The 27,567-nt window shown below is 41.9% G+C and overlaps 1 protein-coding gene across 3 annotated transcripts in view; it reads right to left on the minus strand.

The window, feature by feature from the left end:
* Nucleotides 1-27,567, minus strand: part of Rgs22 (regulator of G protein signaling 22) — a 110,994-nt gene that overhangs the window by 44,500 nt on the left and 38,927 nt on the right. The window contains exons 8-14 of one of the 3 annotated variants that reach the window (XM_031358445.1): nt 26,499-27,111; nt 24,735-24,896; nt 20,603-20,777; nt 14,758-14,888; nt 12,261-12,375; nt 10,592-10,717; nt 9,672-9,734 (exon numbers count right to left, since the gene is read on the minus strand). In XM_031358445.1, coding sequence (XP_031214305.1) covers nt 9,672-9,734; nt 10,592-10,717; nt 12,261-12,375; nt 14,758-14,888; nt 20,603-20,777; nt 24,735-24,896; nt 26,499-27,111 — 1,385 coding nt within the window. Of the gene's footprint in view, nt 1-9,671; nt 9,774-10,591; nt 10,718-12,260; nt 12,376-14,757; nt 14,889-20,602; nt 20,778-24,734; nt 24,897-26,498; nt 27,112-27,567 lie in introns of all 3 variants that reach the window. The other 2 variants (XM_031358443.1, XM_031358446.1) reach the window with 2 other exon arrangements.

The raw sequence follows: 27,567 nt of genomic DNA on the forward strand, positions 1-27,567 counted from the left end.
AAAAAAAAAAAAAAAAACTTTAACAAAAGCAGAATTTATTTAAAGGAAATATTTAACCTCTGAAAATAAAGAAATAAGTGAACAACAATTCAACAGGAACAAGATTCTAGTCACTCTTTGGGTTTAAAAATCAACAACAAAAGACTTGTCTCTCTAGGATGCAGCCACATCTTAGTAAAGCTGGCCGCCAAGTGGCTATGATGAGAAAGACAGTCATCAAGCCAGCTGATGTTGCAACAGAAGACACTGTCGCCACTGTCACCACGTGAAAGGCAAGCAAGTATGCCGCAGTTTACCTGCCACTGAAGAGCAGAAGTTAAGTCTTTGAGCCTTACAAATATACTCTCCAGTAAATATGTCAGGCTGAGTAAGGACCAGCTACCTCGGGATGGAGGGCTGGGGACACAGTCCAGGTCTGCTTCTGCTGTACATCTGTTATTTGAGTGAGGTAAGAAGAGGGGAGGAGATTCACTATTGTTCTTGAGAAATGATAGTATTAAAATCAGACTTGGAGTATAAACATCGCTGTGTCTGGAAAGGCAGGCTGGGGTGATTGGTAAGATGGGTGACGGAGTCTAAGGAGTCAGTGAGCAGCTTCACACCCAAACAGAAGAGTTGTCAGTGACCACTGTAGAAAAATACTGTTAACTGTGACTACATATATAGCATGTTACTGAGAATACAAGCATTGCCAGAGGGTCATCTCATTCATTAACACAAGCCACTTCCTGTCCTGAATATACAAGTGGACACAAGGATTATCCACACAGACTCACAAGTCTGAAGGGGAAGTGTCAAGAGTGACATTTAACCTGTAATGCTCACAAGGATATTTCTAAATATTAAAGTGAAAGGTTAAGCAAGGCAATAGACACATGGGTAGAGGAAATTAATAATAAGACAGCAGTTCACGGAATTGTAACACTCAATTCTAATTCCAAGCGAGTGCCCTTGGGAAAGTGTTTTATAATCTACAGGATTGGAGTTGGGGGGGGGGTAAGAAAAATACTTCCCTCTCAGGTTAGTTAAGAATTAAACCAGCATAGGAATTTATTGCCATAGAATCTAAGAATTAGTAAATATCACACAGCTGGCATATATAATGATAACCACAATCTAGAGAAGGCTAGGTACAGCCCTCCCCTGGATATGGGATTAAGGGGGTTCAGCCTTCCCTGGATCAGGGGGTCAAGGGAGTTTCTCTGAGGCTCACTTTCTTCTGTCCATAATGTGTGCAGAATCTTCAGGCTGCATGAGGCAGCCAAGACAAACCCTAGCAGTGACTGAACAGTGCCTGTGAGGCAGAGAGCTTGTTGCTGTGTGTGTTCAGCCTGAATCCACTGCACCAGCAAAGCAGCAGAAATGGATGTGAAACAATCCTGTCGACTGCTCAGGGATTCCCAGTGCCTAGGAATGCAAGCCTGTCTGCTACCGGGGATATCTCTCTGTAACAAAAACAAACAAGGCAACAAAACTGAAGAGTAATTGCCCCCACACTCAACAAACCTATCAAGACACTGAAATTTACCATACAGCTATAAGGAGGCCCATGAGCTCCCACAATCCCTCACATCCAACCTCACCTTTCACCCTCACCCATGTCCATTCATCTTTGAGGAAACACAGCTTGGTAATGCGGCTGCCCAGTAAGGAAGCAGTTCTGTTAGTGCACCTGGAAACACACACCCGCCTAGAGAAGCTCTTAGCTCATAGCACTTTAGTGAAAACGTAAGGACCACCCTGAAGTGTGTAGGTCGCCGAGAGGAGTTAAACAGTTACAATGATGGATTGGGGGTGGGGGTGGGGGGAGAAAGACTCCTCCACACTGCTCCTCCTATGTCACCTTTGATTTTTTCTAAAATGAGTTTATGGTAACACCCAAGGTTTGGGTAAAGCTAAAGTGAGCTCATATGTCACTGGGAAATGTTGCCAGGGCAATGCAAGCTTTACCAGAAACGGTCTGCCTGGACTTTTTCTTCTCCAACCTTTCTATGGCTTCCTGAAAAATGGAAAAGGCAGAGAATGTTCTCCAACGTTGATAGGAAGAGGTCTGGGTTCACAGCTGTGTGCGCTTTGTTCACACACAGGTCCCTGCTGATCAGAGCCTACTCAAAAGCAGGCATCTGTGGGCGTCTCGGCAAAAGTCTCTAGGCTATGCATCGTGCTTTTAATGGCTGGTCTAATTGCTATTCAGTTTATCTTGGTCACCTGTAGAGCATGATCGGCAGCAGCAGCAAGGGGGAACAAATACATCAACTCTGGGAGAATTCCCCAGGACAATTATACTGAGCAATCCACACTGTCTCGTATCGCCCCACAGGAGTTGAGGTAAGGAAGGCAGTAAACAATTTCTGCACTGGTATATGAGCAGATCCCGCACCATGTTACAACTAAGGCTTCCTAAATTCACCAATGCATGAATGTAGGTCTTGTGACTTTTACCAGCTCAATTTCTGTGCTGTTGGAAACACAATGGGCGGCAATACAGCTGGGAAGATGGCTCTGTGGTGAAACACTGGTCACAGGGGCTTTCAAGACCTGACTTTAGATCCCAGTGCCCATTGGGAAAGTACACATCCATAATTCCAGCGCTGGGGTATGAAGACAGCCAGCTCCTGGGAGCTAAGCTGTGGTCTTCAAGTTCAGTGAGAGGCCCTGTCTCCAAAAAAAAAAAAAAAAAAAAAAAAAGGTAGAAAGAGATGGAGGAAGAGACCCAACATCAACCTTGGTCTCCTCCCTCAAAGTTGATGACAGTCATGTGACTGAACTTAGTTACTGGGCCTCTTAAGAGACACCATGGTAGGGTGTGAGACAGAAGCGCAGTCTCTAACACAGGAAGTGTGGTCAAGTCAGCGGGTGGTGGGAACTGTCAGGAGGCAGACTTGCCATTGTCAAGATGGAGCCTCACCATCGCTGAAAAGACTGGAAAGACCTCAGATTTAGTCTGCAGCTGTTGATATGAGCAAAATGGAGCAGAACCATCTTTATACGAGGTTGCCAAAGAAAGATTTATTTTGTGTTAAATAAGACTAAAAGGAGAAATGCTTTTGGCTCAAAAATTACAGAAAATGAAATAGGTCTCTCATTTCTAATATATTTTAAAAGATTTATTTTAATAGTATTAAAAGAATTTTAAAATCACCAACTGTTACCTACCAGCTAAGAAAGAGCATTGCTCATCTCCGTTATGCTGTGGCATCTGCTTTGTTTCCAACACAACGGAACTAGGTCAGCAGGTAGTTCTTGCCTCCTGGAGAGCAAGCACCTCCAAGAACACTGTTCCTGCTCTTATATTCAGAGGGCCCACAATGTAAAACACTTTTTTAAAAAGATTATAATAGAAATACATCATTCTGCCCCTAACTCCTGGAAGTTGTCCTTCGACCTCCTTCCTCATGCTCTGCCATCTGTATGCCTCTGTACACACATGTACACACACACACACACACACACACACACACACACACAGAAAGAGAGTAAGAGAGAGGGAGAGGATAATAAATTATGAAAATAAAAATATCTCATATGATTATCCTGGGGTATAAATAAGATGAATGTAAACTAGGAAAATATATATTTGAATTTAATATTAAAATCCATGTTAATTTATGCAAATGACCCACTCTGCACTCTGCCCTTCACTTTGTGCACAGCCATTCAGAACTGTAGGCAGAATCTCAACATGACCCTAAGGCATGGCACCTGCAGCTTTGTCCCCCAGTCCTGTGGCTGTCGCTGTCCGCTGTCCCCTCATGCTACCTGTCCAGGTTTTCACGTGCTCACCTACACTGTGCCCGGGAGACTCTCTCCCTCACTATTTTGGCCATGTATTTAGAAGGCTGTTTCTTATATTTTCACCCAGTATTTCTAGAAACTGTAGAGGGGAGGCTTTTCAAGTCACCTGGGCTGCCACCATTCCAGAAAGAAGGGCTCGGGAGGACAAGTCACACGTTTTCTGTTTATGTTCATGGTAAAAAGCGCATAGACAAGATTCTTTATACCTGCTGAGGCCAGGAAACAAAACACAAGCTTGCCCATCTTAACCTTACTTTAAAAGAGAAAAACAGTTACCTTTCCTGAGAACTTTCCCTCGTGTGAGTCTGGTTTTCCAATTCACACTTTGTCTACTTCCACATCACTCCAAGATAAGAAATTAGCATTTAGAATGTGCCCAGCAGAAGAATGACATAAAAAGAAACACTAAAGGGCTCATAATTCAAAATTACTAAACACACATGGAAAGAATCCACTATGTCAGCAGAACTAAAAATTAGTTCTTCTAAGAACTACAAATCATAGAATTATTGAACACTGTGGCAGCCAGACTCTAGGGTGGCCCCATAAACACAGTGGCTCCTGATAGTCACGCTTCCTCCCCTCCCCTCTCCTTCCCTTCCCTTCCCTTCTCTTCCTCTCACTCTCCTCTCTGTCTCTACTCTCTCCTCTCTCCTCCCCCCCATTTCAATTTTTGAGAAAGGGTCTCACTATGTATCCCTGGCTGTCCCACAACTCCCTACGTGGACTATTCTGGCCTCAAACTCACAGAGATCCACCTACCTCTGCCGACTGTGCTGGGGTTAAAGATGTGCAGTACCATGCCTGGCTTTCATGCCTAATTTCTCCCCCAGGGCTGGTGATAGTGTGGCCTTCTTCTGTTAGTATATAGCAGTAGGGTGTGTGCGTGTGAATATAATTACACATTAAGTTATGTAAAAAGGTAAAAGCCACCTTGCTAAGACACTCTCCCCTTGGCTGACTGACAAAAGAGCTGTGCATTGCATGTAACCTATGCAGAGAGCACATGGTGTAGCACTGATGAGGGCCTCTGGCTCACAGCCGGCAAAACTTGAGGTTCTCAGTGCAGTAGTTTGCCAGGAACCAAATGTTACTAGCAAGCACATGAACACTAGAGCAGACCCTCCCACAGGCTGCTTCTCTAGGGAAAACTGCACAGTTTCACTTACAGAGAACCCAGTACTGCTACACCCAGAATCCTGACCTAGTACAAGTGTGTGTTGTTCTGAGCCATGGAGTCTGCCATACTGCTGTCATGCAAGAGTAACTAATACAGCTAAAGACTAAGAACACGTGCTTTAAATTATTTAAAACAAAGGGATTTTAAAGTGTATGGAATGAAAGAAAATACCAGTAAGAATTCTAAAACACAAACGTAACATTTAAGACTAACGTAAACTTAGCTGGGCATGGTGGCACACGCTTTTAATCCCAGGCAGAGGTGGGCAGATCTCTAAGAGATCTACTCAGTAAGTTCCAGGCCAGCCAAGACTACACAGTGAGACCTTGTTTCAAAAAACACAAACAAACCAAAAAACAAAAACAAAAGGTTTATGAACAAAGACATAATTTAACTCAATGGGTGTGCTGAAGAGCGAAATGAAAACAGGATCTATTGCGAAGCACAGCACAGTTCAGACAGGAAACCCAGGACATGACAAAATGCACTGGTGAAAGCACTAGAGAAGCATCAGCTGAGGACAGAATGGAGGCCAAAGCCTGATTCCTGAGATTTGGGAAGCAACCAAAGCCCAGGCAAATCACAGTGATAGGCACACTGTGGTAAATCACCAGACTCCAACGCCGAGGCAAGACTGTGAGGGCAAGTAAGAAGATGCCCTTCTGCAAGAACAGCCGCGGAACCAAACACCTACGTCTCCACGGTGCCAGAGGGAGCAGTCTACAGCTGGGAAGGAGGAGGGTCCATGGCAATGGATGGGAACAAGGCGGGAAAGGGGTGGACACAGTCAAAGCACATTATATACACTTATGCAGATGTCACCAAGTCATCTGGTTATATACTTAGTGTGTGCTAACAGCAAACAACAAAACCATAGAATCTAAATTGAGCTAAGTCATCAGAATAAAATGGACATTTTGGGGCAAATGAAATCTGGTTTGTTTTCACTGTCTTCTTTGCCTTTTTTTCAAATTTAACTTTTATTTTATTCATTATAGTGCTAGAAATTGAATCCAGGGTCTCACTCATGCTAGGCAAGCACTTGCCAATGAGTCAAATTCCCAGCTCTGCATCTTATTTTCCTGAATCATATGTATGTTGGTGCACACATGTCAGAACACAGTCCAAGAATGAAGCTATTTAAGAAGAATTCTGAGCTTGTGAGTAAACCCCAAGGAACCAGGAAGGGGTATGCATCTGTCATTGCAGACTGACACACTGAAACATCATGGGTTCCCCTTCAGCTCCTCCAGCCCTGGGGTCATCAAAGACAATGGCTAAGGGCAAGGAGACAGTAGAAGTCACCAGAAAAAAAAAAGCAGACATCCAGCTAAGAGGCACAAGAAGACATCATCAGAAGTCAAGTGTGTCCGCCTGGAGCAAAGTTAAGGCCCTGTGCACCAAGGGAGAAGTTATTCTAACAACATGCCTAGGGCCCCATGTCACCTGAGAGTCTCTTTCTGGCAGTCCTAGCTGCTTGGGCCTGGGCTTCTGCCCTGAGTGTCTCTGTGCGTGTGTATGCTCTTATGTTCCTTGCCCTCCTTTGCCTTAGCTGTAGCTGGATGGATCCAGCTCCTGTTGTCTTTACTAATGACTCTGGGTTTGTACCTGGACCTTGGGACCATAACAGACTCTTTCATTCCTTTGATTTGAATTCATTTGATGAATGGCCTATTTCATAGGACATCATAACATTTGTATTCCTATTAAAAGGCAAATATGGGCTTATGTTTTATAAGGTACCAGAACTACCAATCCTATGAGTCTCTTTTCAAGCTATTGTCTAGATCTTTCTGATCAGAATAATTATGTAACCAATAGTGTGGGACATAGTTTGAATCCTGGTTCTTGGTGGTAGCGCACACACAAAATGCTTTCACTCTTCTAATGCTTTTTGTTATATTTATAATTTGCTTGCTTATATGACAGTCACACATCTAATGACAATTAGATTTATGCACAACATCTCAAAACAAAACCACTCTGGATCTGTTAGTAAAAGATAAAACAGAAGGAGATGTTCTTGAGGAAAGCTGTGTGAGGAGATTTCTGAGTGCTTGTGGAAAGAAATCCAAGAAACCAAGACAAGAGTCTTGTGATCTCAATTTCTTCAAAACCATGCAGTTGTTCTTGGATTGTGCTTTTGTGTCCCTCCCAGTGTAGCAGATAGGATTGGGTTTACTACGGATCATTCACTATGACTGGATATTGTTATTTAGTTATAGGCCTCTGTGGAAACCCATGTTTTTGTCACATGTGTCTTGTCCTTATGACTACACACCTTACTCAGGTGACTCTTCTTAACTCTCAGAGTATAAGTTATCGGATGCTCTGAATAAACTTGGTTATTGTATGAGACTTTAGTCTGCCTTATCTACCACCATCTCCTGCCTCCTAGGTCCCATCACCTCTAGACCAGTAAACATGCATGTATATTTATAAGAATATCTAATATGAACCTAACATTTGTTTGTTATTTTGCAGCTTTTATTGCCACATAAAGTTTCTTAGAAAGATTTAAGAGGCAGCTCGTTGTTAGTCTTCTCACTAAAACAAGCATCCAGTGTGAAGAAAGGTGCAGAAGCTGGTCTCCAAACCTATCATTGCTGTGTGGTCCCAGAGGCAGGGACTGTACTGTACCTATCCAATGCCAAGAGCACCATTGGTTTCCGACTGTTCACTGTGTTCTCTTGAAGCCCTGTAGGAAAATCTTCAAGGTATGCCCAAGATACCAGTTCAAACTTTTGGGCTCATGAGTCATGCTAAGTCCTTACTGTTAACTCATCTCTGTCTACTTTACTACCCTATACTATTACTTCAGAGAATAAAACTATGTATGCAGGAAATCATGTAGGTCCTTTGGCATCAACTCCTAGTCTCTTGACTAAGACAGACACATAAAAATGACATAGTACATTCAATATGTAGTGCCAGATGAATAGATTCCCTTGGTGGCATTATTATTCCAAAAATCTATATCATAAGAGAATTTTTGAAAAACAGCCATACAATATTTATAGTGTCATTAAATGAGTGATTTTTATACTACAAAATAACTTAATAATACAATGATATCATAGACAATTTCTCTACCTAGAGAAACAAAATCTTTGGGTAGTACAACTTAAACTAGTTGAAACAGTTTGTTCTTTCTACCAAGAATAAAAAAAGTAAAGTAACTATAGGAACTAGATTAAAATACATTTAAAAATGATGTGGATTTGGTCCTCCTATTTCTCGCCATTCAATCCTAAAGGCGAGTGTTCTACACTGATCTGCTTCTCCCATTCCTGCCTTGACTCCACAGAAGCAGACCTTAGGAGAAAACTTCCAGGACTTGGCAATCTTCAAATAGAACAATTCATTCCTAAATAACCGCAGTTATCCAGATGTCCAGTTTCCAAGCCATGCAGTTAGCTGAATGACAGCATTGCTAAAAACTGGTGAGCTTACAAAGCCCAGTGGATTCTTGTTCAAATGTATACAGAAATCTGGTTGATCCCACTTCACTGAGCAGCTCAAGATCTTTGGAGGAGTGCTCTTTGAGTAAGTGAAAACATAATAAAAATGACAGATAGTAGGGACCGTAGGTTAGGGGAGGAGGGCAAACAGGGAGTTACAGGTAAAGGGTTAACAAGCACAACTGTGTGGTCTCAGAGATTCACTTCATGATTGCATAAAGACATCTGGGCTATGGAGGAGTCGGAGTCCTTATTCTTATGGCACCAAGGACCAAACTGTCACTGAGTTACAAAGCAGTTACTCATGCTGGAGTGGAGAGTGGGGGGAGGGGGGAGCAGCCAGACACGCAGCAGTACGCTCTGGTGTCCCGAGCAGGATTATAAAATAATAATGTGATGAAACTAATTCTCTGAGCAGCATCTGGAGGTAGGATCCTCTGGGATGGGTTATTTGGGGTTATAAGAATCACTAAGTGATCAACAGATAGAGAAGCAGTTCTTAGCTGTCTAGTCTTGGAGACCTCTCTCCATAAAAGATCTATAAAGAACCTAAGAATAAAACTCCCAAAAGTCAGCTGGACTCATAACTGTTCTCATCTCTACAGCCTGCCCGCCTGCTCCCACCCCTGAAAAGAGGCCCCGCTCTCCGTCCCTCTGTTCTTCCTGCTCTAGGTTGTTGTTCTTCTTCCTTCCCTATTTTGCTCCAGGGTGGTCTTGAAATGCTTTCTCCTCCACCCTCTGAGTGTCTGTCCCATATGGCATGTTAGCATGGAAGCCCAGGCATATACGTGGGGCCTGCACATGCACAGCAACCAGCCAGCAGCCTGGCACACCCGAAGGCAGACATCTGCAGGAAGCTCAGGGAGTACTGGTCAGAACTAGGTCTCCTGCTCACTGCAGTGGTACACTGCACATCCCCTCCCAGGGTTCTTTTCAGTCCTTACAAGCAACCCCCAAAGGTATGTTAGGAGCGGGGAAAGGGACGGGGGCATTCTTCATTGGTAGAACAAGTCATTGGCAGGAAAAGAAAACAAACCAAACCAAATAAAATAGATAAAATGGAAAACTCACAAATCAGATTATAAAGTAATATACTCTGCTGACATTTACACAAAGGATTCCCAGGGCAATGATATGATGCCTTCCACCCCAGCTCTCTCTTGTCTGGGGCCGAACACAATTTCCATTTTCCAGTGCACTTACAGCCTCACAGAGCAGTGTTATTTGCTACTTACTTGGGCTTGCTTGCATACTTTGAAAGGTTGAAGTGTTTCTTGGTAGAACAGCTGATGATAAGCCTGTAGGTCAAACCAAAAGTACACACTGTGCTTCCACAGCTGCGGATGGAGAAGGACAGAGATCACCACCCAGTTAGAGAGGCCCTCCGAGCTGGACCTCCACTGTACACAAGTGCTCATTTTGTTGCTGCTACCACAAATCAGCTCCCACTAAATCTGGTCTCAATCTTTCATCACAAACTGGCAGTATACAAGATAATATTTACTGCTGGTGTCAATGGAACATTGTATTTTTGCATGCGAGCATCCCATGGAGTTGGTCATTAAAGTAGTAAATGCTTAAAAATAGTAATGATTACAGAATTTGCAAGGGTTCTCATTGAAATGTAAAGAGCACACATCTGTGGCGTGAAAGCAAGCCTGAAGGCGCTCTGACTCTGATATATCAGCATATGAGCAAGCGCATATCATAGCACAACTGAGTAGTAACTACCGAGCCAATTAGTTACTGCTCATTTGGGTCATATAAGCATTGATCATGATTTTAAAAGCATTACTGGAAATCATTTTATCTCCACTCATAATATAAGGTTGTTAGAATTATTAAAAATCAAGTATTAACAGAGTAAACTAAATATGGCTTATTAAGCAGAGATTAAATTATATGATTATCCATCATCAGTAATATATATCAATATTCATCTGCATTTCACTTTTCTTTGTAATTTTAGTAAGGTGGCAGACCAAAGAATTACAATTTGGGTAGATGGTTAAAGATTTTCTAAGTGTGGATTTAAATTTATCAGATGGGAATTTAAACAATAGATATATTTATTTGAACACAAAGTTATTTCAATGCCACTTATTTTTAAATCAAGTAAAATAGTAAATCCAGATTTTAAATAATTATTTTCTACCTTGTTCCCTGAATTCTCGCAGAATTTAGTAAAAAAGAATCCAGCTCTGTTTTCTACATATAAAGATTGCAACAAGTTTTCCATATGAAATCCTCCTAAGGCTCCAACATTTGATACAGTTTTAACCTAGATAATAAAACAGAAGTTCATTATCAGCTTGAACATAACACAGTATTTTTTGTTTGTTTTTGAAAGGTTCATTTATTGTATTTATATGAGCGCACTGTAGCTGTCTTTGTTGTGAGCCACCATGTGGTTGCTGAGAATTGAACTCAGGACCTTTGGAAGAGCTGTCAGTATTCTTAACCACTGAGCCATCTCTCTAGCCCCATGATTCTTTATAGCATTATACAAAGCAAGGTTTGTAAATTCTGCTGGGCTGTCATTTTATTCTTGTAGTGTATAGATATAATTAATGCAATGTGTTTGCATCTGACTGTCAGGTAAGATTCATTTATGAAGCCCAATTATGGCAGAAGCCATTCTATGACAAATCAGTTGGATCCCAAGCCTGATGTTAGAGCAAATCTCTGACCTCAATTTCTTTCCCATTTTGGGCTCAGTGGCCCCACTGGGGAGCATTCCAAGTCTCTGTTGGTGGCCTGTCTCCTACATATTTACTGTTATTTTGGCCTTGAGGTGCTGCTATTCTAGCTACAAGTGGGTTATGAAAAGAACCACCTCCAAGGGCTCTGGTTGCTGCTTGTTAACTGTGTGGGGGGGCATCCCTCTTTGGACAGTCTTGCCCCCCACAGGCCACGGCCTCCAGAGTGGAAATGACATTGGAAGTTCTCATAAACCTCTGCTGTTTATGGCTTCTCTGCCAACAATGCTAGCAGCCCTAATCCCATCCTTGAAGCAGGGAGAGCTGGCTGTTTCTAAAGCGCACAGTGGCTCTAGAATATGAAGAGGGGGGCTGCTCATGTAACCTCAGCATTTGTTTCTTGGAACTTGGATTTCTTTATGCGCCCCAAACAAAGATGGTGGGGACAGGTTTCAATAAGGTTGTCACTGCCTTTATCACACTGCCTGCTAAACAAAGTCTGAGTGAGAGTACAATAGTTTTCATTTAATATCTAACAGCATTTGAAGTAGGAAAAAAAAATCCTAATTACTAGAAAATGAGAACTATTTACTTAAGATAATTGTGCAGAAATAGAATTAAGTGTTCAGATAGTGTGAAAACTGCTGAGGCTTCTATTCACAGTAGAATCTCAGGGGCTGTGAGCGCTTCACTCAAGTCTTTGTTTATTACACCCTGCATTAGATGCTTGTTGTCAAAGCAGCTGTACTCTGGAAACCCCTACTTCAGTTTTTTTTGTTTGTTTGTTTTTTTAAAGAAAGTGAGATTTGCAAGACATAACATCCAGTGTTACTTTAATCAAGTGTCAAAAACTGAACAAGAGTACCGAGGGGACTTCTTTTGTGTCTGAGGCAGCTAGGCCAGAGCAGCAGCTTAGAAAGCAATGATCAGTGCAGGGCCGGGCAGAGCAGTACAACAAAAGGAAGCGTGGGTGAAGATTTTTGTGGGAAAATTCCTTTGAGACTAAAAAACAAAATGTGTTGCTTAGTAGAGAAAAAAATTATACATACATTTAAAAAACCCAAAATCTCTAAAACCAGAGACATTGGTTGGTTAGATGAAGAACATGATCCTTAAAATACTCACTTTAAGCTCTTCTGTGTAAGTATATTTTCTCTCCAGTTGGGGCTTCAGACACTCGGAGATGTCAGTAAAAGATGTCAAGCGCACCACTGTGGTGCTCTCTGGTAGCCTCTTTGACCTAAGTTATAGATGTAAGAGTAAACTGATCAGCTAAAGGGTCTGTTTGTCTGCCCACTGTCCATCTGCACAGCTTTGAAGAACTTAGAGTTAATGTTGAAAGTGTGAGTGCATCCCTGAAACTGACCACAACTAGGCTCTGCTCCCTTCACTCTACTCAGAGTCTGGCCAGGGGATGGAGAGGAAGGAAACAAAAGCTGTCTGGATTGGGAAAAAAAATGTTAAAATGATCTTTACTCTCAGGTATATTATACAGGATTTACAGGAAAAAAACCTGTTAGGACTAATAATTGAGTTCAGCTAGATCACAGGATATCAATTATTTCTGTATACTAAAAATGGACAGAACAAAATGAAATGTTCTCATTCAGACAAAATATCCCTTAAAAAATATTTAAAAAATCAAAATTTTAACTTTATCTTCCACATTCAGTGACTTTAGACAATTTTCCTTCCTTCCTTCCTTCCTTCCTTCCTTCCTTCCTTTCCTCTCTCTCTCTCTCTCTCTCTCTCTCTCTTTCTCTCTCTCTCTTTCTCTACTCTCTCCTCTTTCTCTTACCCATTCTACCTTTACTAGAAGCTCAGTAGCCCAGTTTTCCTGTGATAATTCCCAGGCTTCGAGGTAACCCATCAACATGTGCTTCCCTGGGCTCCAAACCCTGATTTCAATTGTCTTGGTCATAAATATCAGGAGCATACCTTAATGTAGCATAAGGTTTTTATTATGGTAACAGTGATGTTTTTAACACCTAAAATTTGTGTTGGCAACGATGTGGAGACCCTGGAACACAAAACACTTTGAGCCAGCAAGAAGACCTTAAATTCTACACTCATTCATTCCTTTTGGTATTAATTAAATGTACAACCACACTAGATGATGTGCTGCACTCTTCAGAAAGGTTTTGCCCACTCCTCCCCTCCCCTCTTATTTTCCTGTTTCCAAGCACAGAATTGACAAAATCTAATGTAAAATGGCTGTCAATGAAAAGTGCAACTTCAGTGAGGATAAATCCCATTTCTAAGGTCTATCCCCAATGTACACCAAAGGCAGCACAGAGCGTGTTGGAGAGAGTGTCATGAAGATGATACTCCCACGTTTACTGGAAGGCTAACAAACTGCTACAACTCCTAACAGAGATACTTGTGAAATTATCTTCATACATACACATGTGTGAGATACAGAAAACGGGAAAGATAGCCATCTCGAAATTGTCTGCGGTAGCAAGGGAAGAAGAGACATATACTCAGGACAATGACTAGCCTGGCAGAGACAAGGGAGCTGGGACAAGACAGTAGCTTTAAAGTGCTGACAGAGAGCAACTTTCAGCATCTAAGTCCAGAGCCCAGGGAAGTGCCCGAGAGTGGGGATGAACATCACAAAGGGCCTTGCAAACTGTGAGCACTGGAGCCAGCCTGAGAGGCCACAGGCTGGCAGGACTCCATTTGTAGGAAACACACATAGGGAAAGCTCTGTGAGTTAGGACAGGCTTGCCAGTGGCTGGGGGAGGGACCATGGCATGGCTGCTAATGGACACAGGACTTCCTGCTGGCATAATGACATGTTTAGGAATTAAGCCAGCAAGCTGGCTCAGCAAGTAAGGGCCTTGTCACCAGGCCTGACGACTCGAGTTTGCTCTCTGGGACCCACATGATGGAAGAAAAGAATAGATTTCTCCAAGTTGTCCTCTGATACCCACATGTATACCAAGTCATAGACACACATGCACATGCATGCACCCACATATATACATGCATTCACACATATGCACATGCATGCACACACACACACACACACAATAAAGAAGTAAGTAAATAAATAAATAAAATAAAAATTAGCTTAAACGTTTGGGAATTATACAGTGGTGATGGTTGGTTGATTTTGCAAATACACTGAATTTCAGGCTACATATTTAATATTATATAAGTTGCTAACTTTGTTGTTATATATATGAATTTTACTTCAATAAAAAAGAACAAACATGAAGTAATACATTACTAAACAAAGAATTGTCCAAAGTCAATATCAAAGGGCATTCTTCAGGATAAAGTAAAAGGATCCCACTGGAAACACAATAAAGTCTAACCAGTGCACTGTGTCAGATGTCACCAGTGTTACTCAGCGTCTTTGAGCTCTTGAACTGCAGAAGAACTGGCTTAGAAGAGGGCTAGTGAGTGTGAGAAGGGAGCCTCCTCAGACGGTCTGCCTGTGGCTAGACACAGAGGCACCATCTCTCTACACATGCTACTATCTGGGATTCTTCTAACTTAGAGCAGGCAGGTCACTCATGAGCCTCTAATATACATCACTGAATCGTAAGAATTCATAAAATACAAAAAGCAACCAATGACCTAAAGCACTAGTATTCAAAAAGCTTGCACCTACCCTTTCTCAACCCCGTCCTCCTTAGAAGAAACTAGCTGCAGAGACTCGTTTCTCCCAAGTTTTTGAGTTCCTGCATTTATTTTTGATAATTTCTTAGATTTAGATGGTTGAAATAAACCAATTTCTTCTCCCTAAAAAGTGAGAAGACAATGAGATGGAAAATAAGCAAAATGAAAAAAGAGAATAGAATTCTGTGCGTATACCTCAACTTGCTCTTGTCTCTAGATTACAACCCACTTCCTGCTAACTAACCCAATGAAGTAGAAATGCTTCCCCCATACACTCAGGTTTCATGACACACGCAGCGTGAAATGCAACAGCAATGTAGGTGGTAAGAGCAGCCAAAGGCCTCTTAGGCCTTTCTTCCAGCACTAAGGAAGCAGACTCTCCTAGGGAAGAACTTGTCAGCAGTCCTTTCTTCTGGACAGAACAGGCTTAAAACTTGTATGGGAGAGTGAAAGACCCCCGTAGGGAGACCCCCACTCAAGTCTCGGGAGGACACACACCCAAGGAATCACGAGAGACCATCTTGATGTAAACACATGAGGCAGTTTAATTTTTGGAGCTCTGGTTCGACCCCCAATCTCACGCAGGAGACAAGGAATCGACCACGAGGCTCAGGGGTTAGGGGTTTATATAGGAAAAAGGTCTGGGGGAACAAAGGAATCAGTGTGGCTATACATGATTGGCTAGTTCAAATATCAACTATATTATGTGCAGAACAGAGTAGAAAATTCCTAAGGTTGGTGTTAATCTGAGTCAACAGGGCATCTGACCTTAAACCATATCTAAGAGGACCAGATGGCCCACTACTCAGTGTCTGCCCAGACATGTCCTTGTATGTTTTTTATAGTTTATGTCTTTTTGACCTGCTAGTTCTTGGGATGTCTAACAGCCTGCTTATTTTTGCCCAGGCTTATTTGGTCATGATCGGCCTTGGACAACTGTGTTTTTCCCAAACCTGCAATTTTCTCATTAGCCAGCACAAGTCTCAAATTTAACTCTTTCAAGAGCATCAGGAAATGGTAGGTCAGGGAATAAAACAAAGATGCTTGTTTCGCCCATAGCAAGGTCTATAACCTAATTACTACTGTTCCTTCCTTTTATCGTCATTTTATTTTTATAGTCATTTTCCCATTCTTAAAAGTTTCTAATGGTAGGAGCTGGAGAGGTGACTTAACAATTAGCAGCATAACTGGCTGCTCTTCCAGAGGGCCCAGGTTCAATTCCCAGCACCCATGTGGAGAGCCTTTTGGAGTGCTAACATTGGCAATGACAAGGAAGTAAGCTCAGGCAGGAATCTACATAAGGGCATAATAAGGAAGTAAGTTTTGGCAAGAATCTAACCTTAGGCTATGAGAGGAAAGTAGGTTAAGGTAGGAATTTTAATCTTAGGGTAGCACAAAAGAAGCAGGCTTCAGGCAAGATTTTGGGCTTGGACAAGGAAGTGGGCTCAAGTATTTTGGTCGTTATGACAAGCCCTTTTAAAGAATTGTCACGAGAGTGACCACGGTAGTCTGCTTACTGCCTTGCTAGTTCCTTATTGTACTGCACACCCTTAATACCTGCATGTAATTAAAATGGTATAAAAAGTGGATTGGAGAAATAAGATTTGTCTTCAGTCTCAGAATTGACTGGGGTCATGCTACAATGTTGTCTAATTTTTTTTGTTTGTTTGTTTTTTTTAATCCTCACTCCTGTGCTGGAGAACCTGTTGACTGACTGAGCAGGCTTGGTCACAGGCCCACAATTGTCTGTAATTCCAGTCCCAGGGGATTCAAAGCCCTCTTCTTGTATCTATGGGTATAATAGGTGTGCTTGTAGCCCATAGGCATACATGCACAGGAAATACCCATACATTAAAAATTAGTAAAATATCTCATTTCAACAAAAGTGTAAGGTGGACCATGCACCAAGGGCTGTTGTGAGCCATCAGTCAGGCTCCAAGAAGACAGACCTTGAAGACAGAGTAGAGAACGGGCAGGGGAGGGGACCCACTAGCAATAGGGAAGGACCATCAAAGATGGGGAAGAGAACGGTGCTTAGGAAGTGAGCCAAGTCGCTGGTAGAGCTTCAGGTTAAGGCTGGGTGTGTGGTGCTTGTCTGAAACTTCAGCACTCAGGAGGCTGAGGCAGGAAGGCCTCAAGTTCAAGGCCAGCCTGGGCTACACAGCAAGTTCCTGTCTCGACCAAAGCACATATAGTTTTAGGTATTAAGCAGCTATTAATGAGAAATCCTACAAGAGGCTGAGCTTAAAACTAAATGTATATTACATAGATATGGTTAGATCTATAGAAACAGCAGGTTTATTTATAGAACACTGGCTCCAGGGTCTGAGGGTTAGGAGAAAGTGGGGTAGTCTCCATGCTATGGAATCATTTCTCAAAATAAAAATATTCTGGAGCTGTACAACGTGCATGGACTCAAGGTTGCTATAATGAACACTCAAAAATGGCTATGGTGAGAAGTTGTGTGTTTACACTTTTTAATCACAGTAATTTTAAAAACATTTTTAGGCCAATTGTGTAGCTCAGCAGTAGAGTGTACAGTTGGTAAGCACAGGCTGTGGGTCATGCCCCTAAGCAACAACCAAAGGCCCTTTTCTACTTTATCTATTTATTTACTAATTAATTGGAGACAGGGTCTCAACATGTAGGCTTCGCTGTTTTGAAACTCACTATGTAGACAAGGCTGGCTGCCTCTGCTTCTCACATGCTGTGATTGAAGGCATACATCACCATGCCTGGCCCATAAATTATTGTTTAAACTTGTGTGTGTGTCTGTGTGTGTATGTGTGTGTATTCCAGATGTGTGCATGTCCTCAGAGGTCAGAAGATACTCTGGAGCTGCAAGTTACAGACAGTTGTGGGCTACCTGACATAGATACTAAGAACTGAACCCAGGCCCTCTGGAAGACCAGCCAGTGCTCTTAACTGCTTAGCCATCTCTCCAGCCCTGACTTACTTAAAATTTTAAAAATATGTCTTTCAAGTGTATAATATGGAAAAAACCCTGTTAAGAAGTTTTTGGATTTTGTTTTGTTTTTTTGTTTTGTTTTTTTTCTGGGTGTGTATGTGTATCTATGTGTGTGTGTGTGTATGTGTGTGTGTGTGTGTGTGTGTGTGTGTGTGTGTGTGTGTAGCACATTTGTGTAAGTGCACACAGAACCCAGAAGAGTGCATCAGGTACCCTGAAAATGGAGTTATGGGTATTGGTGAGCCACCTTATACAGATGCTGCGAACCAAACCCAGGTTTACAAGACCAAGTGCTCTTACCAACTGAACCATTGCTCCAGCCTGCAAGTTCAAGTTTGAACTTTGTTGCTTGACTGAAAACCATAACACCCAGAGTGATGATTCAGTAGGTGGGGGTGCTTACTGCCAAGCCGGACAGCCTGAGTTCAGTCCCAGGGACCCACAGAGTGGAAAGAAAGAGCTGATTCCCCCAGGTTGTCACCTGAGCCCCCAACATGTGCTCTGTGGCATTTCCCACACACATCTACATATATACACTAAATAAATACACAAATATAATTTAAATAAAAACGAGTAGTCAGAGCAAATGATAGGAGGAAACTAACAAGCTACAGTGAGATCGGAGAGGAGTGCCCTTTGTGTGAGTGGCTGATGCTTACACAGTCTGGATACATAAGTCACATTTGTAGGACAACCTAGTAAAAAGACCATATTTTACTGGTTATATAAGTTCTACTGCCCTGAGTATTTTCTGCCAAGGAGTGACAGAGCATGAAGAGTGGGATCAGAACATACTGTCCACGCGAACCCACCACGGTGATGGTCTCACCTCAAGAGGACTGGCAGGCAAGTCCAGTTTCTGTTACCTTTCACACAAACTAAAGCCTCCCCACTCCTCCAACACAACTCACTTATTGGAGTTGCTTTGCTTAATCATATCACTTACTTCTTTCTCCTTCGCAACTGCTCAGTTTGATGAAGTTTGTGTAAATCATCAGATAACACACTCACTGTGCTGTGCCTCTACTTACCCCAAGCCTGTGTTACTGAGCTGTATGGGCTGAGTGAGACACTCAGCCAGTGCTGTGGCATGTGATAGGCCTCAAGGAACAAAGCTGGCCAGGGAAAAGTCAAAACAGTAGGTAAGAAACCAACAAAAAGTGTGAGCTCTAGTGGTGGTGAGAACATCACCTGAGCGAGGGACTTGGGTCCTGCAGCAGCCCTGCTGAGCCCTGGTCTGTGCCGAAACCTGGGGCATCTGTCTGCACAAGGTCTTCAGGGGGTGATAAAAGCAACCTGCCAGCAGTGGTGCCGAACACATTAAGCATACAGATTCTAATCTGTAGCTCTAATGTTCACATGGAGTCGGGGATGTAGGCTCTAAGCAAATTCAGAGCGACCCCAGCTTCTTCCCTGTGAGTTTAGTCAGTCTGTAAAGTTGGGACTTTAAAAGGGCCTGGGGAGATTCCCAGTGTGTGCCTCAGATAAAGAAGAACGGGAACCTGCTGACAGCTCTAACCATTGTGGGTGGAAGTAAAACACTGACACGAGACACCTTGACTCTAAAGCAATCTTAGGGCAGTTTTGTGCGACTGTGACCAATAATAGAATACTCTGTGATGCTGTTAAAGCAGTGAGGCTTATAAGGGCCCTCACCATGGAGACACAGGCCTTACCCACAGTCACTGCATCCCTGTGAGACTGTAAGGTCACTTACTAGTTCCTACAACTACCCCCAGCTTTTCATTTTTCTGTTCTTCACAGTGTACCCAAAGCTCCCTTCCTCTGGTTTGGGTGTGCTATTGCAGCTTATCTTTTCAATTCCTATTATATTTATTAGGAGACTATTCTATGCTTGGCCAGCCTAAGAATATGCACTCGACACAGAAAATTCCCTTCTATTCTAGAAAGGTATAAAAGGCAATAAACAGGTGATTCATGTGGCTGTAAATATAATGAAGCAAAACAAGGCAGGGCAACGGGCACAGGCCTGAGGGAAGGCGGTACACTCTCCTGCATATGAGAGCTCATCCACATACGTAGAAGGCAGCCTTTCCCACTGAGTGATGGGTGAGCTGCTATCTAAAGGCTGTGAGGGGTAAAATGCATAGTTCTCTAGAGGAAAGTGCACCAAACACCAGGAACAGAGAGTACCAAGCCCTGTGGTGTCACTTGATGTTCCAAAGGCCAGCCAGGTCAGCGAGAACAGGAGGACAATGTGGAAGAACGAGGCATGGATGCTAAGGGACCTGTGTGGCTGGGCAAGGTTGTCAAATTTATTCTAAGTAGAAGAGGCCGCCACTGGAGAATTTCCAGCAGAGAAGTGAGTGGCATGGTTGTATATTTCAGAAGGATAACTTTGCTTACTGAACAAGAAGGGTCTAGCCTTTCCTTCCTTCTTACATGGGGCAGTATGCACACTGTAACGGCAAGCTTGTGATATCAACCTTGTGACAAATGTGATGAAGCCTCTCTAGTCACTTTCCCATTGCTCTGATAAATTACACTAGTAAGAGCAACTTAATAGAGAAAGGACATATTTTGTTTCACAGCTTCAAGGTGACACAGTCCATCATGGCAGGGGAAGCCCTGGCAGCAGGCAAGGAAAGCACAGGGAAAGGACAGAAGGCTGGTTTATCACACTGCACCCACCTTCAGGAAGCATCGTGTGACATATGGCCTCCAATATGGCCTCACCCCTAAAGGCTCCACAACCTTCCCAAACAGAGCCCCACCTAGGGACAAAGTGCTCAGACATGTCAGCCTAGAGGCCATAGCTCACACTCAAACCACAACAGTGAACACATATCCAAGGATAAATAGTAACTGCACAGTTCCTAAAGAGCACTTAACCTGCTGGATACCCTACCTGGACCTCAGGGGTCTGTGGAATGCAAGACTTCGGTCTTAATGGCAGGAGGGTGGCCATCTGTGGAAAAGGGTCAACATCCTTCCTGGGCTTCTCCTGTCGAAGGCGCCAGAACTTCAGCTCAGTGCTAGCGTTTTTTGCAGAAGCTGAATGTGTTACACAAAATCTTGGTGCCCTTTTTATTGAGCAAACAAACAAACAAACTTAAGAGTCAATATGTTAAGATGAAATTATAATAAATTTCAGAATCAAAAACCTACAAAACATTTAATTATCACAGATATCAACCCCTTCTGCCACTTTCTATTTCTTTCTCTGCTGGCTCATCTTAAAAAAAAAATTCTCTACATTACTTCATTATACTCCATTCACTCATAGAAAAAAAGGAATATATTAGGAAACTCATAATGTTAAAATTATTATATGCTTGATAAGCAAAAGAAATACCTAAGATTATTAAGAAATTTTAAAATAAAATAGAGCATGTTTCAAAGTTTTAAAGTAGTTTGGTGTTGCTCTATATTTGGGAAAGTTGTGGAACTTTCCATATCCATTTATCCTCATATTTATATGTCTATATATCTTTCAAATATATATGTATATATTTATCTAAATAAAAATTAGTAAAATTTAGTTAATACTTAAAAGTATGAAAACATCTCATTTTATTTTTTGGTTTCTGAAACAAGGCCTCTCTACGTAACTCTGGCTGTCCTGGAACTCATTATGTAGACCAAGCTAGTTTGGAATTCACAGAGATACATGTACATCTGTGTAACCATGCCTGGCTAACAACATAAACATTTTAGAATATTCGAGTAAGTTTCTAAAGTGGGCTATACTGCGCATTTACACATTTTTTTCAAGTCTTACACTTTGAAGGTAGGAATTAACTTTACAACAATTTATATAAATGAAGGATGAACTCTGTTTCAAAAACTCAAGAAAAGGGCTGTTTGTTCAGGGCAGAGCTCGCATTCGGTTGGAGGAGTAAGCTAGTAGTCAGTGGGTGAACACTTTGTGGTATTCAAAGCTAACTTCAGCTATCAGGCCTGTAGCTAAACTGCTCTTCAGATCAGGTTTCCCCTGACGTCAAGCCTGAGAGCTAATTCTTTTTCCATATTCCAGAGACTGACAGGATATGGCTTCCCTTTAAAACAGGAGGTGGGAAGATGTTCCCAATGTGAACATGTTAGGCATGAAGAGAATCCAAAGGCTACAATTAAAGTTCAGAAAAAATATATAAGTTCTGACCAATATAACTTCACAGGATACTACCACTGAAGGAAACACACGGAGCACCTCTGTATTGTTTCTTACAACTGTGTATGAGTCTATAATTACTCAAAACAAAATGTTTAAATTTAAGAAGATGCTGGAGTGATAGTTCAGCAGTTAAAAGCATGCATTGTTTGTTCAGATGCCCTAAGTTCAGTCCCCAGCATTCACCTCAAGCAGTTCACACTCTCCAGTAACCACAGCTCCAGGGACTGGACACCATCTGCCTGCCTTTGAAGGACCTGGCATTCATGTACATGCACATACTCACACATAAACACAAGCATATCCTTATGATTAAAATAATCAAAGTTCTTCTATCTTGGTAAGTTTTCTGAAACTTACCAAGTTCAGATATGTTGGGTAGTGTGTACATATGTACCAACTATAATGGAACTTATACCTTCTTGTGTGCCTTAAGATTTATTTTATTTTTATTTATGTGTCTGTATGTGTTCAGATGGACAGGCATCCACAGAGCCAGGAGAAAGCACTGGATGCTCTGGTTGTAAGCCCTCTGATGCAAGGTGCTGGGGACTGAACGTGGTTTCTCTGCCCTCTATTACCATGTCTCCAGCCCAGGAGTGATAACAGCCCAGTGGGTGAGTTATATCTGGGAAATGATGCCAGAGAAGTGGGCAGAGAACAGACCAGTGGGAGCTTATTTGCAATTTTTCCAAAAAATCTGAACTTTGCATTCAAAGCATTGGCACAACTAATGAAATTTCAAGAGAAATGACAAAATCAAATCAAATGTACCACTGTGAAAACTCGCTGAGCTTCAAGTGACAAATAGTGTCTCCATCATGTCCACTTCTCTGTACCCTGTGTGGTTACCACCATTTTTATTACACCATTTCACATGATACCCTTCCTACCAACCATGAACCCTGGACTGGACCATATCCTATAACAGGTTACCACAGCACTTTACCACAAGTGCTCAGACCATTGACTGAAATGCCATCTGTACAGATAGCTGCACACACTATGAGAACTGATCTTATGGCAGGTTGCACAAGGATGCACTCAGAGAGCATTGCCAAACCTTAGCCTATGTTTAAAGACTCCCAAGCACACCAAAGGTGTTAGTCACTGTTCTGTTGCTGTGAAGAGACACCATGACTGCAACAACTCTGATAAAGGAAAGGACGTAACTGAGGGCTTGCTTACAGCCTCAGAGACTTAGTCCATTATCATCATGGTGGAGAGCATGGTAACAGGCATGGTGCTGGGGAAGTAGTTGAACACTATATCCTGGTCAACAGAGAGAGATAGAGAGGCAGACAGGGACAGAGACAGAGACAGAGACAGAGACAGACAGACAGACAACAAATGAACTGGGTCTAGCATGGGATTTGAAACCTCAAAACCTACCCCCAGTGACACATTTCCTCTAAAAACTCTAAGTCTTCTAAGCCTAATCTTTTTAAATAGTTCTACTACCTGGTAACCAAGCATTCAAATATAGAGCCTATGGGGGACTTTGTTATTCGAAACACCAGATTCCACTCCCTGCTCCCCATATGCTTATAGCCATCTTATAATGCAAAAATGGATTCAGTCCAACTTCAGAAGTTCCCATAGTCTAAAGTTCCAAGCCTCTTCTGAGTCTCAAGGCAATCTCTGAACTGTGACCCCCTGTAGAATCGAAATGAAAAGGTAGATTGCATGTGGCCAGAATGTACATTACCACTCCAAAAGGAAGGAGAAGAGGTTCAATTAACATGTGCATGTTGTTGATGGTTTCCTTCACTGTAAGCTTTTTCTTTCATTCTTCTTCACAAGTTGGAAGCTTAATTAGGTGGGGGTCTTTCCCTGAAGTTACCACTCTCCTTATTCCATTCAGCATCAGGCTTTTCTTTAAACTTTGTAGTCCGTGAGCACTGGACTTAGCTCTGTAACACTTCCTGGAGCTCCTTTTCTCCCCCTAACTGTATATATTTTTTTCTTTTGTTCAGCTTCTTTCTTCTCATAGATCTGCATTCAAATGATTACTAATAACCACACAACATAGTCAATACCAGGCTGTCTTGAAATCTCCTCTACCAATACCATTATTCCAAAACTCTTCAATTTAGCCTCAGGCAGATATTTTTTGGACAAGGGCAAGAAGCAGCCACATTCTTTGCCAAAATATTATAAAAAATGATCTCTAGGCCAATTACTAATATTCTTTCCCTCTGAAGCCTCTTGAGCTGGGCAGTCATAATCTACATTGCTTTCAGCAGCACTGTCTTCCATATCCCTACTAAGATGTTCCCTTAAGCTCTGCTTAAATTATTCAACTTCTTTCCTAATCTAAAGTCTCAAGGTCCACATTCCACCAACAAGCAGCAAGGGCAGGCATGTCACAGAGACATTTATATACACACACTCCTAGTACCAACCTTAGTCACTGTTCTAGTGCTGTGAAGAGATGCCTTGACCACAGCAGCTCTTACAGAGAAAGCATCTAATTGAGGGCTTGCTTACATTTCAGAGGTTAGTCCATTATCATAGCAGAGAGTATGGTGGCAAGCATGTTACAGGAGCAGTAACTGAGAGCTACATCCTGATCCATAGACCAAGAGAAAGAGAGCTTTTGAAACCTCAAAGCATATCCCCAGTGACACACTCTCCAACAAGGTCACACCTCCTAAACCTTGTAATCCTTTCAAACAGTTCACTCCTTGGTGACCAAACATTCAAATATATGAACCTATGGGGGCATTCTTACTCAAACCACTATACCATGTATCTAACAGGTAACTGCTTTTCAAAGAAAGGCAACAATAAACTGGAGAAGGTATTATTTATAAGTAGCTTAAGAAAAGTAAAAGAAAATAATTTTAATTCACATTATTTTCCTTACCAATACAGAAGCAGAGGTTTTAAAACCTCAACCTGAATGTTTCTCAAATGGTCTTCTGTCCACCAGGATCCATGCAGCAGCTTAAACTTCGATAAGATTTCTGTAGAAAGGTAGCGCTCCCCACTGCTCACAAGGTAGCATTTTTTCATTTTCTCAAGATGTCTTAGTTAAAACACATAGTTATATACGCATCAATACTTAACTTCCCAAATCTAACTGCTTCTAATAAGTGATAAACACCTCAAACCAACACTCATAATAGAGTACTAAAGGGTTATGCAGTCATGGATTATTTCTCAGTGTGTTGGCTTTTCTCAATAGGCTGAATGGTCTTGTAGGGTTGTGCACACTCTAATCTCAAAAATTTATAAATTTGTTACCTATAAAAAAGGCAGCTGATGTGGGTAATTAAGGGCTAGAAAGAAATCAGCCTGCTACTCACAGGTCCGTAGGGAATTCTAGAAATCCTATGGGAGACACGGAGGGCCAGGCCCATGAGGATGTAAGAGGGTGCTCATATCATCAGACAGATGCTCACGTCATGCTGGCTTTGAAGGTAGAGGAAGGGGCCATAAACCAAGGAGTGTAGACAATCTCCTCCATAAACTGGAAAATGTACAGAAATAGATCCCTCTACAACTGTCACTTTAGGTCACTAAATGTGGGTAAAATCCTAAGGTTTCTTGCATATGACTTTCCTGATATGTCTTACAAATATAGATCATGTCAAGTTTCAGAATCAACCATGATGTTGAGCCCTGTTTGAAGCATAAGCTCTGTGATCCAAATACTTTTCTAATAACTATAAAGAACCCAGTCACTAGGAGATCTACACCAAGCCCTAAAGAAGAAATGCAGTCTAACCTGCTTCAGATTAGATCAGGAAATGCTAGGATGAACACCCTCAGTGACCTAGAACACATGGAGCTAGGCAATGCAGACCTTCAGAAGAAACACAGTGCAGACAGACAGCTATGTGGCATGTGACTAACAGCCAAGGATGTGTGAGCCAGGGAGGCTGCTGGGATAAGAGGCCTACACACTGCCATTTGTACCTGTCTAATATGAGTGTGGTCACATAGCTGATAATTGCTTTTGCATAAAATTTTAATATCAAGCTGGGTGGTGGTGGCGCACGCCTTTAATCCCAGCACTTGGGAGGCAGATGCAGGCGAATTTCTGAGTTCGAGGCCAGCCTGGTCTACAGAGTGAGTTCCAGGACAGCCAGGGCTATACAGAGAAACCCTGTCTCAAAAAAACAAAAAAAATTTTAATATCATCATGACACTATAAAAAGTAGAATAATTTAAAGCAAGTCTAGAGTTTATGGGAAGAAACAGTATTCAAACCCAAAAACTACTATTATTGGTATCTTAAAGCTATGAAATCACAAAATTGTGATATCAAAACTTATTATTATAGAATAAATATTATTGTTTTATTCATCCCAATATATAAACTACATTTTAATATCATTTTTGCTTGAGTAACTAAAACAAATATAATTTAGTTTTTAAAACTATTGAAAAATAGGGGCTGGTGAGATGGCTCAGCGGTTAAGAGCACTGAATGCTCTTCCAAAGGTCCTGAGTTCAAATCCCAGCAACCACATGGTAGCTCACAACCACCCATAACAAGATCTGTTGCCCTCTTCTGGTGTGTTTGAAGACAGCTACAGTGTACTTAATATAACAATAAATCTTTTTTAAAAAGTATTAAAAAGAAAGAAAAGAAAGTATTAAAAAAAAAAGAAAATGAAAATACCTTTGATGTCTTCCAGGGTCCTTAAGCACTTTCAGCCTCTCTATGTCCATCCACAGCCACCAGTACCTCTCTCCTAGTGTGCCCTTTAGAAACTTCTTAAATCTTTCAAATTCCCTTCTGTTGCCAATGTCATAGGTCCTGTGAGAGATGCACCAGTCTGCCCTGCTCTCAGGCCCAACACTCTCACTCTTTGAACTTAAACTTACATTTTCCAATCTATCTTTTGCGATTTCCTCTTCAACTTCAACAGGGGGTGAAGCTGTAGCCCTATTGCTAGGCTCAGGCTGGACTTTATCAAATATCACATGGGACACTTTGTAGTAGTCGATGTAGTCCGGAGTGTCACTAAGGTTCTGGCCTGTGATATGCTGGATGGCCTCTCTCAGGATAAAGATGATGTAGGCATTTAGGAATTCTTCAAGTGACGAGAAGTGCAGGGTCAGGTTCCTGTCTTGGTCATCCTTCTTCTCCAGGTATATCCTCAGAAGAGCTTGAGAAGGTGAATCTTTCATTGATATAGACCCTTCTTCTTCTTCATCCAGCTCAGGAACTACTTTAGAGGTTCTAGACAGGCTTTTTACTGTCCTGGGGTGAATTCCATCATCGAAAATCTCTGTATTAAGTTATAGAAGGCTAATAGGTTAGATATGAGCACAAGCTCACCCACCATCAGAGAGGTCCACAGAGAGTAGTAACAGATGGGCCATCACTTGGAATAAGGACATGAGCCAATAACGTCACAGGATACCCAAGCCTTGTCAGGAGGCCATGAAAGAATTAACCTTGCCTTCCTGAAGACATACTAAATATTTATAAGAAGGCTTTAAAAACTGTCATGGCATATAATTCTTATTGTTAAAGTGACACAATAATATAGGCACTTATAAAAGCTTAATCCCCTCTAAAATACAATTTTAGTTCTCATCTTCTCTTTCAGAATTCAGTCACATATGAAAGTCTCACTCAGAATTCAGTCACATATGAAAGTCTCACATGTCAATCTGTCCTCCCAACTCTACAGATGTGACAACTGTCCTCAGGGTGCTCCCTGCTGTCCTCCCAACTCTAC

This window comes from Mastomys coucha, unplaced genomic scaffold, assembly GCF_008632895.1.
Source record: "Mastomys coucha isolate ucsf_1 unplaced genomic scaffold, UCSF_Mcou_1 pScaffold7, whole genome shotgun sequence".
Taxonomy (NCBI): Eukaryota; Metazoa; Chordata; class Mammalia; order Rodentia; family Muridae; genus Mastomys; species Mastomys coucha.